Genomic DNA, 13,119 nt, shown 5'->3' with positions numbered 1-13,119 from the left:
AACATCTTTTAAAGCTGAAATGCAGAAATGGATGCATATTAACAAATTAAACTGTTGAGACAAAACTCGCCACATTCTGGGTTCACACTATAAAGAAAAAAAAAAGCTCCACGTGCATTTTTAGTTTTAATCTGCCAATTAGACACACATCCACCAGTAGGGACAGACTGCATTGGCAAACACACATCATACCTCCTTACTGTCACTGACACCCAATGACCATACTGCCTTGTCCATTTTAAGTCCCAAAAGTTTAAGGACATAATGGCTGCATGTAGGACACCACCTCCTTTTGCACCTATCAAATATGACTGAAGGCCAGCAGTGTCTCTGCTCCCCCCGCTCCACTGTAAACATCTTAACACCTGTGTGCGTGTGTGTCATTACCTGGTTTGAAAAGTGCTGAACACAGAACATGGCCTTCTGAAAAGTCGCCCTTGAAAAGTTTTCTGTTCCCCAGCCTCGGGTCAGCTGATGCTCTTTTCTTAGCACTTCATTAAAATTCATTAATTGCTTCCTTTCTCCTGGGCGCAAGCCGAATCCAAACTGGAGCTGTCAAAAATTAGAGCAACTGTCCTGTGCTCCAGAAACGTGACCAGTGACGCCAAGCAGCCACAAACAAGTTCACACGCCACCACAGAGAGCCAAATAAAGAAGTAGACGTAAATTTTATTTACTTGTTCTGTACATAAAGGGCCAACACCAGCAGAGGTGTTGACCATGGGAAATATTAACACATGGAAATGGTATAAGAAAATAAAAAGGCACAATTTTCAATTCTTGAGTAAAAGACAGGCTTTCCTAGAATATGAGAACAGCAATACTGTTAATGCCATCACAAAATAACTCGGTAGCAAGACGAAAGGTAAGTTAACCCCAGATGAGGAAATAATCAGAATGTTTTGCTTTATTAGTGGATTAGGCCTGACAATGAAAACCAATTCTGGTCTTCTTGCACAGACCAGAGAAAACTGACATGAGGGAAACTTATTTTGTGAGACAATAAATGACAATAAGCAGCATTTGGCCAGGTAAAGAAACCATCTTCCTGGCCAAGAGGTCATGCACAAAGGCAACCAGCAGGCATATTTTTTTCCCTTTTGAAAAATGTCACTTTTTGTTTCGTATAATTTACTTTCAAATGCTTGATTTAAAAGCCAAAAACATACTGACCAAACATTAAAAAAGGGGAGATACAAATAAAAGCGGCACTGTACTTCTGAGAGAATGGCTGAGCAATGATCCGAGCAATAAACACTAAAAGAAATGGGGGGGGGGGGGGGGGGGGGGGGGATCTGCACGACTGTTCAATCCACAGTCCCTGCTGATCAGGTTAAAGCACAATATGAACAATGATTCTAATCTGAGCCTGTTTGCATAAAAATTGTGCACAGATCAAATGTTTAAAAGAATAAAGCAGGTTGAAAATAAAAAATCCTACATGGACAAGTGTACCACATTAAAAACCAGAGGTCAAAGATGGAAGTGCATGCACTAAAAGTAAGATACATCTTACTGCAAAAAGGCATTTGCGGGATCTCATTCGCAGTCATTCCTCCAAACTGTCTTTCACCTCAGTCCTCATGCCCACGCTGCATTCTCCCTTTGCCATGTTGTTGGACGCTTTTGGAAAGTGCTGGCCAGGATTACTGCCCTTATTATTTGACATATGAAACTCATTAAAAGCTTGGCACTCCTATAAAAAATAAAAAAAATCTTAGTGCTTGTTGCTGTTAGCACTACAAACCTGCTAATATCTAAGCAATATCATTTTAACTTTACTTTAAAGTTTAGGAGGTACAGAGCGAACACAGTGACGCCTTTGACATGTCCATGTCACAAAATGGGAAAAACTTTTTTTGATCATCTGGCACAAATAAAAAAACAAACCAACAACAACAAAAACAAAAAAAAAAAAAAAAAAAAAGGAAAAAAGGAAACTCATATGGCTGTCATGTTATTAAAATAAGATAAATAAGTTTCATCAGCCAGTCAGGATGGAGGATGATGGGATGTGATCTACTTGGACATAATTCAAATTAGATGCGCCGCAGAACAATCACATCTGTTGCTTCCTGACGCATAACAAGCATCACATACATACACACACACACACACACACCCTTAGAAAATGTCCAGACAAATAAATCATATCCAATGAGTCCGTATGTGCTTGCTTATGGTTAAGGTACAATAGTGACTTGATTGTTTGGAGAAATAACATTTGACTGGCTGGTTAGTTCCTTGTTGCCTCAGTGCTCTCCCGAGTCCATAAGGGATGTTACGTTTCCCCATTTCATATCCTCACGTCAACAAAACAAAACTCAGACACTTTCTAAAGTCCCCAAAACAACAAACAAAGATTTAGGGAAAATAAAAACACATTGTGATGACATGTGGTAAATATCAGACATGTATGTGCAGATAAAACCACACATACACACTCACACTGATGCCCAGTGAGCAGGAAATGTAAAAGACACTAATGTTAAAAAAAAAAAAAAAAAAAAAAAACCAACACAATACTGCCCAGCTTGCAACTATGACATGGAAAAGGGAAATAAGGTGAAGCAGGGATTGGGATTTTAGTCTGGGGTCTGATGTCCACAGCTGTAAACAGTCAGAAAGCCCTGCAAAGGCTTGCAACACTGGAGGGGTCGCTATCATGGTGCAGCCCCCCCTTCCTCCCTCCAAGCAGGCAAGCGCATAACCGTGACACTGGCAGGAGAGATGGAGACGGCCAGCAGATTCAGAGAACACGTGGATTCTGGTGCGAGGCTCCATTTCCGACTCCTGGGTCACTCGCTCTCGTCTGGATTCTGGGGGTCTATGATTTTTACGTGGGTAAAAGGGAATAGACCCCTCCGACCGTTCACCTCCCCCTCCCACTGACCGCTGATGTTCATCCGTGTAACTTTGACGAGATCACCAACCTGAGGAAAAGACGACAAGAGGGTTTGTTTGAGGGAATCTCACATATTCCATACTGTGACTTTTGTGTTATTTAAGACAACATCTGCAGGATTAGACACCAACAACTATTCATTCACATGGTTTAAAATAAATTTTAAAAAAAGAGGGGGGTATTAAATAGATACGACAGGAGCAAAGACCGCTGCTCTTAATGTGACCCAGATCTGTTAAAGCCTTATGTTCTCTCTACGGATTAGAAAGGAAAGTCTCCACCATCCATACCATGATTAATGTGAAGGTACATCCTTCATAGCATTACAATGTTCAAGGACACATTGACAGATACTATCAGAAACAATCTGTGATACAACTCTGGAATGAAAGCAATGTCATAAGAAAGCTTCAGCCAAAGGGATGATTAAAATAATTTAAAAAAACCTTTAACAGAGTGAACCAGCTTGGGGGGGGGGGGGGGGGGGGGGGGGGGGGGGGGGGAATCTATAAGAGTAGTAAAATTAAATACTTTAGATTTCTGACAATACCGTTCACTTAGGAGTTAAATTCCACATCCTTATAAATGAAGGAACAACTACGTGTCCTGAAATACATTTTTTTTAACCGATCATACCAAGTTGTGTAACGTGAATGTGAACAAACGGAATGTCTCATCCAATCTAATGCGAAGAAAAAAAACAGGTGCTTTAAAGAGTCACATCTGGAACAAAACAATCCTCTGTAAAATGATTAAAAAAAGAAAAAAAATTCAAAGGCTGAAATATTTAGGACACGGCCTAATTCAAGTTGTTGAGCAGCATCTCTGAAATAAATAAGTAATGACTCATAGCTTCTGCTTCTTGAACCCCAGAGGTCCCAAAATAGTCTCGCTACAAAACTGAAGGGTTTTTTTTTTAACTCGATACCATCACTTTCTCTGAGCCAAAAGCAGGAAGCAGAGGAGACATGATGGGATGTGATAAGGTGTGCACATTTCATAAAATCCCAGATTTAAATTAGCAAATCAAAAAGACAGAAAAAAAACTTTATTGCCATTTTTGTGCTTTTTTTTTTTTTTTTAAGTCACAGATGAAGTGTTACCTGGTAGCTTCTCACTTTAAAGATGCAATAGCACTGAAAGCTTAACTCATATTCAAAGTTTCGTCCTTAACATTTTATTAACTGATGACGAAAGAATGGGATCATAGTGGTTTCAAAAGTGGCGACAAAAAACTTCTAAAGACATGATACTGAGCTGACGTCTCTTGTTTTAATGTAGGACTAACATGTACCGTCCAACCGGCTCTCAAAGTTGTGTTTTTATAATCAGTTGTAGTCCAACGTAGCCTTCAAGATACAGCAGCAAGACCTCCCTTCACACAACCGTAGTCACAGGCTTGTCCTCTGGGACGTAGTGATGGTACTGGCCTGATTCTTAATACATCTACTTAGGGGATGAAAACGCCATTGCAAACTTGCTGCTTAACAATAAGTGGTGCAATCAATTCCCATTTTGATGCATTACATAAGGATGGAGGAAAAAATATTGTATTAAATATTTAAGCACATAGAATTGATAACAGAATGAAGTGTTTCTTCAGCGTGCTCTCATTCAGATGGAAGTCAGAAACACAAGCATCCCAGAGGAGCAGGGACTACCTGCACTGCAATGCAGCAGATGCATTCAGAAAGCCCTTTGGGTGTGTATTTGCCCATGTCTGCAATGCTGCGATCGAGCCTGTGTGATGTAAATGTCATTAATAAAAGGTCATCATTACTGATAAGTTTCTGTATATCTTACTCCCAATAAGATGATCCAAGAGATGAGCTGCATTTAATACAGTTTACACAGTGGTTTGCAATAGAATTTAGCTTTCTTGTTTTGTTTAGTTTCTTTTCATTCATCAAAATACATACAGGTGATACGATTCTGGTTGAAAAAGACTAAACTTTAATCTTCTTAAAATCAAGAAAAAACTCTGTGGTACAAAACAAACGCCTTTCCTCTGCCATAGACCACTGTGAAGCACGGTGATGGCAGTATGATGTTGTGGAGAGATGTGGCTCCTTTAGCAGGGACTGGGATCAGCTGATCAGAACGGTGGATGAAAAGAAATTCCAGAGACTGGAGTCTCCTCGGGACAAAAACCCTCAAGCATCTAAAGCAACTTAACTTGTTTAAGGGAAAATGTTTAAATGTGTTGAAATAGCTGAGTAAAAACCCAGATTTCATTCTATTATATGGCGCGATGTGCTTTTCAAGAAAAAAGAAAACCCTACAAGCCTCAATTTTCCAGAAAAAGCTCCATAATTTGCTCAAACTTAAATTAAAACCACCCAAAACTCAGCACAACCATGCAGGAAGGTTCACATTTTTACTGAATCCATCTCCATCATAGTTCCTTGTTTCACTTCTGCCTCTGTACTGTAGTCATAGACATTGGCCAGTCTTCTGTATGCACTGAGCCTCAGCAGAAAACAATAATGAAAATCTCAATGATAAATCAGCTGTTTGAAAAAAAATTCCCACAGCATCAAAGTATTGGCTCTATTGGAATTAAATGAAGGTAAATAAAAGGTGTGTGGTAACCAATGTTTCCCACAGGCAACTATGTACAGGCCCAGGATGGAGTTGAACCACACTTGTCAATAAGCCGGGCTGTTGTACATCAATGCCAGAGTCATAAACATGTATATGGCTAGCTGGGGAGTTTGGCTTCTTGGACAATACAAATGAGTTTGACATTAAAATTTAAATTGGAACTATTCTGGGCATTTCAGGCATCAATCCCAGACCAGAAGAGCTGTGATTGATCGAGTTATTGTCACAAATCGCTTTATTTACTTCAGACCGACCCTCTCCGTAGGCTGTCAGATCAGCCTGTGGGCAAAATGAGTGGATTGAGACTCTTCCGCATTAAGCCCCGCCTCCTGCCACTGCACTACATCGGGAGCGCGCAACCGCAACTGCTTTCGCCGTCATTGTAACGTCTCATAAACAGAAGGATTAGGCTAATATGAACTCAATAAAAAACACAAAATACAATGTCAACACATAGCATACAGCCCTACATGTTGGAACCTGAATCAGACCCTGAAAACAAAGTGGAAAACAGCAACCCACAGCAACGAATGCAGCAGGATGTCTCTCTTTGGTAAACTCACCGGCCATCGTTGGAAATAATTTTATCCCACGTTTTCCACCCGCCTGATGTATTTGTACATGCCCTTGTTAACCAGTAGAAGGTAACCAATCACCGAACCTTATCCCCCGGAACGTCACAAGGATTTCCAAGGAGAAAAAAAACTCTCTAAAACGACGCCATGGAAACCGAACAGAGAGAGTGCTGGAACTCAAACTCAAACATGCGTTTAGGTGATAAAAAACAGTGCCGTTCACATGTCTGATGAGGATTCAACACTGTAACACTGTAGAAAGCTCAGAAAACTCGAATTACCATAATAGCACCCCTTTAAATAAAATAACCTACCTGTGCTTTGATGGGACTGCAGGACATTACAGTACTGATTATTAAAAATGTACTGGCTAAACTGAAGTCCAAAATGCACCAAATCAAAAGGAAATCACACTTGAAACAGAACCAAGCTTACAGAATGTGTGAAGTGGCAGTAGCAGGACCAACAAACACACTCATCTCATGAGTCAGTCAGCACATTCATACAAAACATGCAAAAAAAAATTAAGTTGGCAGCAAAAAGATAACATGGCTTTTTCTAAGACAGATAAACATCCTTTGAGGGACTGAAAAATAAGAAAAACTATGTTCAAGTCTGCTGTTTTGTCGAGTAAAAATTTTGAAAAATGTTACTCCCTGGTCTTACGATACACACTGGAAGGCCAAGTTTATTACACTGCATGTAGCTCTCTTGTAAAGGGGTTGTCAGCAAGTATATCACACCTATCCTGAAATAAACTCAAAGTGTCTATCATGAGCTAAATGAGTATAAAACAAGATGCATAAATAAAAAGTGGATTTAAAAATAAATGTTCTAAACTGGGTTTCAAATACAACCATAAAGTCCACTATTCACCAGTCCAAAAGAAGAAAGTTCCACGGACCCAACATCCATCCATCACTGATGATGAGGCTATCATTGGAACAAGCATGCTAACATAATATCCCTAGTTTCATATGTTTAACATCCTTATAGACTTAAAAAACAAGATGTAAATCTCAACAACCTTAACATTAGTCCAGCTGAATCATGTACTGATGAGATCCGTAGCTGCTACAGGTAACCTACACGTTACAGAGTAACTACGACACGTGACACTACTACAATAATGACACACTTCGCTATGAAGTCTCTTTGCATTTATAAACTTCATTTTTTTCAATTTTGTGATGACAAAAAAAGAAGAAAAAAAATCTGGACAGATGAAAGTTTAAAAAAAGAAAAAAAAAAGTTTCATTCAGTGGAGTTGCTCAAAAATATTCTTTAAGCTGTAATATGACTCAGAAATAACTACAATGACTCAGCGTGTTTAGCTGTGAATGTTCTCATGACAGACATGAAGATCTAACCACAGTGCAGGAGAAATACTCCTACTGCTCCTCACCTGTGTGTGTTTATGTGTTTGTGTGTGTGACATCAGGATGGAGATCAGGATGCAGTTCTAGATGAAGAGAAATGACTTGAGTTGCAACATGGTGCTGCATTTAAAAAGAGATCAAAGTATATGAACATGACCTTGTATGAAGGCTGTGGGTCTCATTGGGTGGGGGCTCCCCCAATATAATGATAGGGAAAAACAATTATTTCCAGTTCAGGACGTGACACAATGGGACTTTGTTTGGCAATATTTCTCAGATGATAAAACAGGAACGAACCATGGACTTAACATGCATGCAAAGTAAAACCAGAATCCCGAGCTTAAGCCCAGGTAAGAAAGGATTTAGCCAACCAACCAAAAGGTGCAAGTATAATGAGAAACGAGGGGCTTAGCTGAATATCATCTACCCAGCAGCGATAATTGTTCTATTGAAGGGCTTGATGCAGTTAATGTTGATTCAGTAAAAGGCTTTTGCGCCTTATTTCTTCAAAATCTAAAACAAAAGACAAGGAGTAAATCGCAGAAAGCAAAGAACTCATCTTGTTAGCTCCCTAAACTTTACCATAAATATTGGTCATGTTTTTCCTGCATGCAAAATTTAAACCCAAAGTGTACACGACTATCGAATACTGGTGACCTACTGACCACATCTCATGTCAATAGCTATAAATTAACTTCCATTTATATCTCACCCCAGGGGGAAGGAAAAAGAAAAAAAAAAAATCATCACAGCTATAACTGTACAGTAATCTGAAGCCCCACTCTGTCTGAAGCATGCACTAAGCACGCGGGATTGCATGTTTTAACATGTTGCCACAGTCTTTGCCAAATTTGTCAAGAGTGCCCTTCTGGGAAGTGCAAATTTGAAATGCAACAATGCTGCGGTGAAAAGCTGCAACTTTGTAGCAACAGTGCTACCAGAAAAAGTGACCCGGAGCCCCCGTGAGGCAGCTGGGTAGAACTAATCATCAATCAAATCACTCAGTAGTGGAAACTGAGTCATAATATTGAGGTCTGTCTTGCAGATTCTCCACCCAAATCGCTCCTCACAGCTGCCATTGTGCGTTTAAAATTCCACCAAACCAACCAAAAACACTGTAAAGACATCCAACATTGCCGATTTGAGATTCATTCATCTCATAGGGAGCAAGAGAATCAAGTCTTAACCATCTCAAGTCAAATGATACGTGCGGTTCATTCATTTTAGTTAGCACTGAGAACAGATCCGGCTTCATCTAGATGGTAGAGCATGGAGCAGTAGGAGGAAACTGACCGGAGCTCAGTTTAATGCTAATTAACAAAACACTAGCTGACAAGAATCAAAACCCTCCTGACCTAGAAAGCAAACAATACACATCTCTATTCTAGAGACAACAAGCAGTCAGAGGTCCCACTGTTCAGCTGGCAATCTGTTGGTCTGATCAGACATCAAAAACAGGGTGTAAAAAGTGCACAAACACCAGAAAGTGGTGCAGGTTGTCTTGAGTTATGTTCACATCCACAACTGATAGAAATCTCTACACCTTCACTTTGAACTGTATGACTTTCTCCCCCTATCTGTCCAAATTTAGGACATATCATAAAATAACAGAGCTCTGTTCATAGCTTTAGATCATTCGACTTTGTTCATGCAGAAGTATGCCATTTAACAGCATCAACATTTTAACAGCTTTGCCAAAGAGACATCTCTGCCAGGCTATGATACGAGACAAACACAGTTGTTTGTTGTTTTTTTTTTTTTTTTTAAGTTTGCAAACATGATTAGATGGGGCATGTTCACATTTTGTTAAAGTATGCAGTTCAAAGTCATTTTTACTTTGAATCAGTGCAGCTTTAACCCGAACAGTGATCCTGGTTTTGTTTCTGCCTCTTTCTCGGCACGGAGATTACCTGTAGTGTTACATCATCAAGCATAAATAAGACTGAATGTATGCAATAGTTATAGGAGAATGTAATGCATTAAATCATGACTTTATTACCAGTTGACATCACAGTTAACCCTGTAAAAGTAATTGGGAAGAAGATAAAAACAAGATAAGGCACACATATTAGCATGGAGAGAAAAAAAAAAGTAAAAAATACAATACCTCTAAAGCAAGAGCTGTTTTATCATAAGCACAGGGCACTCTTTTCTGGATGGCCTTTGCCATGACAGGGCCATTCTGCATGGAGGGTAGAGGGGCGATGACTGCTCCAGGGGTGCCAGGGGGCAGTGGAGAAGGTGTCTGGGGCTGGGCGTAGGCGTGAACAATAGAGTGGGAGGGTTCGGGGATCCCGTAGCTGTTGGAGTTGCGAGATCCAATTGTAGACTGGCCAGGATGAGGTGAGGGTCGTACCAATTTCTCCACGTAGGGCACAGGAATCATCCCCACACGCCCATCTTTACTTTTGGCACTCCACCACTGTTCCTCCGGCTTCTCCAGGATGATGAGGATCTCCCCCTTCTTGAATGGAAGGTCCTCTGCATCACTGCCTGGGAAGTCATATAGTGTCCGCACATACTCCAGGTTCTCCTCCGGACCAACCATAGGCTGGATGGGACCACCAATAGTGCTTGGGTACCTTGGGACATCACAGTAACAATGCAAAAGGTATTACAGCTCACTTTTGTTGACTGAAAGAGGGAAAAAAAACCACCAAAGACTACAAACTCAAACCACAATCTGGGATATGATTACATCTAAAACCTTTTGATGACACACCCTGATCCTTAAAAACAACGTATTGTCTGTGCTGCTGTGTTTAACAGCTGCAAATAAACCAAACCATTTATTACCCAGCTGATACACAGAAGACTGGCTATGAGATATATATATATATATATATAAGAAATTTTGCAGTTAATGTTTACTGGAAGGCTACTGCCTGGTTTCCATACCTGGGGGCTGGCTCTATTAGCGTGGTCGTGTCCAGGTAGTGGATTTTGTAAAACTCCAGGAGGGCCGGAAGGTTTTCAAATTCTTGATCGCCTATCTTAAACCTCTTGCTGGGCAAAGAGTTGATGATATAGTGGGAAACTTTGGAGTTTTCAGACACTGACAGCACGTAGTCGCCGGGGCAGGTGGACGAGTCTCGAACAAGAAACATGCCATGTCTCTGTCCTTGTAACCTATTCTGTGCTTCTTGTCGCGACACGGGTCCGAAATACCAGGCGGACCGATCGGTGGAGTCAAAGCGGGTAGTTGACATTTCTGCAGCAAAAATAACTTAATATATATACTTAAAATAGGGGGAAAAATAGGGTAGATGATAAGTTAAAAGCGTGGTTCCAACCGGCCTATCACAGCAGACTGAGGGATCTGGAAGATGCAGGGCTGGGCATGCGGACCCCACTGAGGTTTCCAAGTGATTTCTGCACAAAGGCTGCAGGTTCTGTGGACCCTGATTTAAAAAAAAAAAAAAAAAAAGTCAACCTGATGTTTTCAGGAACAGGCTGCAAGTGACTCGATCCAACTTTGAAGCATAATGTTGTTCCTTTGCTCAGCCCTGGACGGCTGAGTAAATGCAAGAGCAGCTCACAAGAGAGAAAATGACAAACTTACTGGCGCCAAACATCGACGAAGCAACAAATGATAAATAAAGCTTCCCCTTTTTGTTCCGCCTTCCGAGAAAAGACCAGGCTTCTTTTTCAAATCATTTATCTCCTCCAGTGACTTGTGTGAGCGGAAAAGGTGGCCTCAGGATCTCTTCTGATAAATCCACATGTCTGCACACACACAAAAAAAAAGGTTACCAGTAGTCGCAGGTGGGAAGCAAAAAATTGACCAGTTTAAATCCAGTCGGTCTTACGATAAGGCACACGTCATGGAAATAGCTTTCCGAGTCTCCTCTCTCGGGTCAGAGCAGACTTTTGAGGCAACACAGTGAAAAAAATGGCGGCCCGCAACACGTCTTCACACAAAAAATGATTTCACAGCCGCGGCTTGTCTGCTGCGCGTGCATCTCAGGAGCTGGGCTCGTGCGCTGAAGCTCTTGTGTGCATTCCCAACCGCTCACGAGGGACCCCCGACTTGAGAATTGTATACCTATAATACTTTCCCCTTATTTCAGCTAGTACTCCCTGCACTCGGGCCAGCAGAAGTGCGAGTACGAGACCGAAAAATGGCGACGGGAGGGCAGGTCCCGCTTTCTGACTGTACGTCACTGAGAGAGAGAGAGAGAGAGAGAGAGAGAGAGGAAACAGGGGTGCGTGATGAGGACGCTGACAGGCCTCCACCCCACACGTAATACTGAGGTGTTGCTCATGTTTCCATGACACCAGTAAAGTAGCAGACAGGCAAAATGCAACGAAGTGAGTATTTATTCATCACACGATAAAGTAGCCGAGAATATACAAGTCAGAATATGCTTCAGACTCAATTATGACAGCTTTTGAAATTAAATGAAAATAAAAATACTTTATTAATCCTCAAAGGGAAATTCAACATTGTAATAAATAATAATTAATTAGACGAGGTCTTGTTCCGGAGGCTGCTGGCTGCTGGCAGGAATGATCTTCTGTATCTTTCAGTCTTACAGCGGACCTGAAGAAGCCTCTCACTGAACACACTTTGTTGTTTCTTCACTGTGTGAAAGCAGAGAACCAACTTTCTTGATCAGTTGTTGATTCTCTTCAAGTTTTGACCCCCCTTTTAAAGTGAAAGTAGTTTCCATTCAAATAACTTAAGTTATATTTTCACATAATAAATACTGTAAAACAGCTTAAAATTGAATCAATAAACTTTAAATTTATTGAATAAAATCCCATGCAAGACAAAAAAAAAAAAAGAGCATATTCTATCATTTAAACGGAAGTATTGTGTCTTCTAAATGTATGCTGGGAAAACTATTGCTCATATCTGACCCTGATCTTCAAACTTATCTCAACTTGTCTTCAGATGAATTGCAGATGTGACGTCTCAGGAGTAAAACTGAAAGGAAAGAGAGGAGGAAGTTCAAACCATTTCCTTTCTCAATTATCTTGGGGAATGCACAATCACTGAAATATAAAGTTAGCTGGAAATCACAAAAGGGGAATACCTGGAGTGTATTATTGTATCTTTTAGTAAGACACAAATGGGGAAATGTATTTCAGGCTTTGCTGTTTTTATACACAGTTTTATTTATTCGTTTATGTTGCCTGTTCTGGATTTTGCAAACATTGCTTTGTGAAAACTGATGCTTCATTTGAGCACTTTAGTACAGTTTTGGGCAGTCATGTGGCGCTTGAATTTAAACGGCCACACCTTGTTGTATGTTTAACAGAACAAAAAACAGGAAGAGCTGAAGAAATGAGTGTGTGAGGGAGCCTTTCTCTAAAAGCATCTGTATAGATGTTATCAATAAAAAAAAATGACCAAGACTCATTGAAACTAGGCACTTTTGTCTATTTAGATCGTGCCATTTGTGCAGGGTTGTGGTGTCATCTTTTCACAGCAGCAAAAACTGCTGTTTTAGTTGAAGGCTGCGTTGAGTTCAGTGTTATAGTGCTGTGTTGATGTCATAATTCCCCAGTGCTGAATGTGGTGAGTATTGTCATGGCATCAGACAGATGAGTGGATAGAGACTGGAGACAGAACTCTACAAGTAAAGGAGTAGGGATTGCACGGCTAGTTATCAACAGATAGTGTAATCCTGCATGTGATGAAGGGATATCT

At 40.6% G+C, this 13,119-nt stretch overlaps 1 protein-coding gene across 3 annotated transcripts; it reads right to left on the bottom strand.

Moving 5' to 3' along the window:
* Positions 1–246: 246 nt before the first annotated feature.
* On the bottom strand, positions 247–11,519 carry crkl (v-crk avian sarcoma virus CT10 oncogene homolog-like). Of its 3 annotated transcripts, none has more exons than XM_079256774.1 (4): positions 11,026–11,519; positions 10,362–10,864; positions 9,571–10,045; positions 247–2,933 (listed from the first exon to the last, which is right to left on the bottom strand). In XM_079256774.1, exons 2-4 carry the CDS (start codon positions 10,670–10,672, stop codon positions 2,799–2,801), a joined length of 921 nt encoding a protein of 306 aa, XP_079112900.1. In that variant the 5' UTR covers positions 10,673–10,864; positions 11,026–11,519; the 3' UTR covers positions 247–2,798. The 3 variants fall into 3 exon arrangements, with proteins under 3 accessions (XP_079112900.1, XP_079112901.1, XP_079112899.1); XM_079256775.1 differs by having other exon boundaries at positions 10,362–11,189; positions 11,273–11,519; XM_079256773.1 differs by having other exon boundaries at positions 10,362–11,519.
* Positions 11,520–13,119: the final 1,600 nt, after the last annotated feature.

This window comes from Telmatherina bonti, assembly GCF_933228915.1.
Source record: "Telmatherina bonti genome assembly, chromosome: 17".
NCBI classification, from domain to species: domain Eukaryota; kingdom Metazoa; phylum Chordata; class Actinopteri; order Atheriniformes; family Telmatherinidae; genus Telmatherina; species Telmatherina bonti.
The sequence above is the reverse complement of the archived record's forward strand: the minus strand, read 5'-3'. Positions and strand labels throughout refer to the sequence as shown.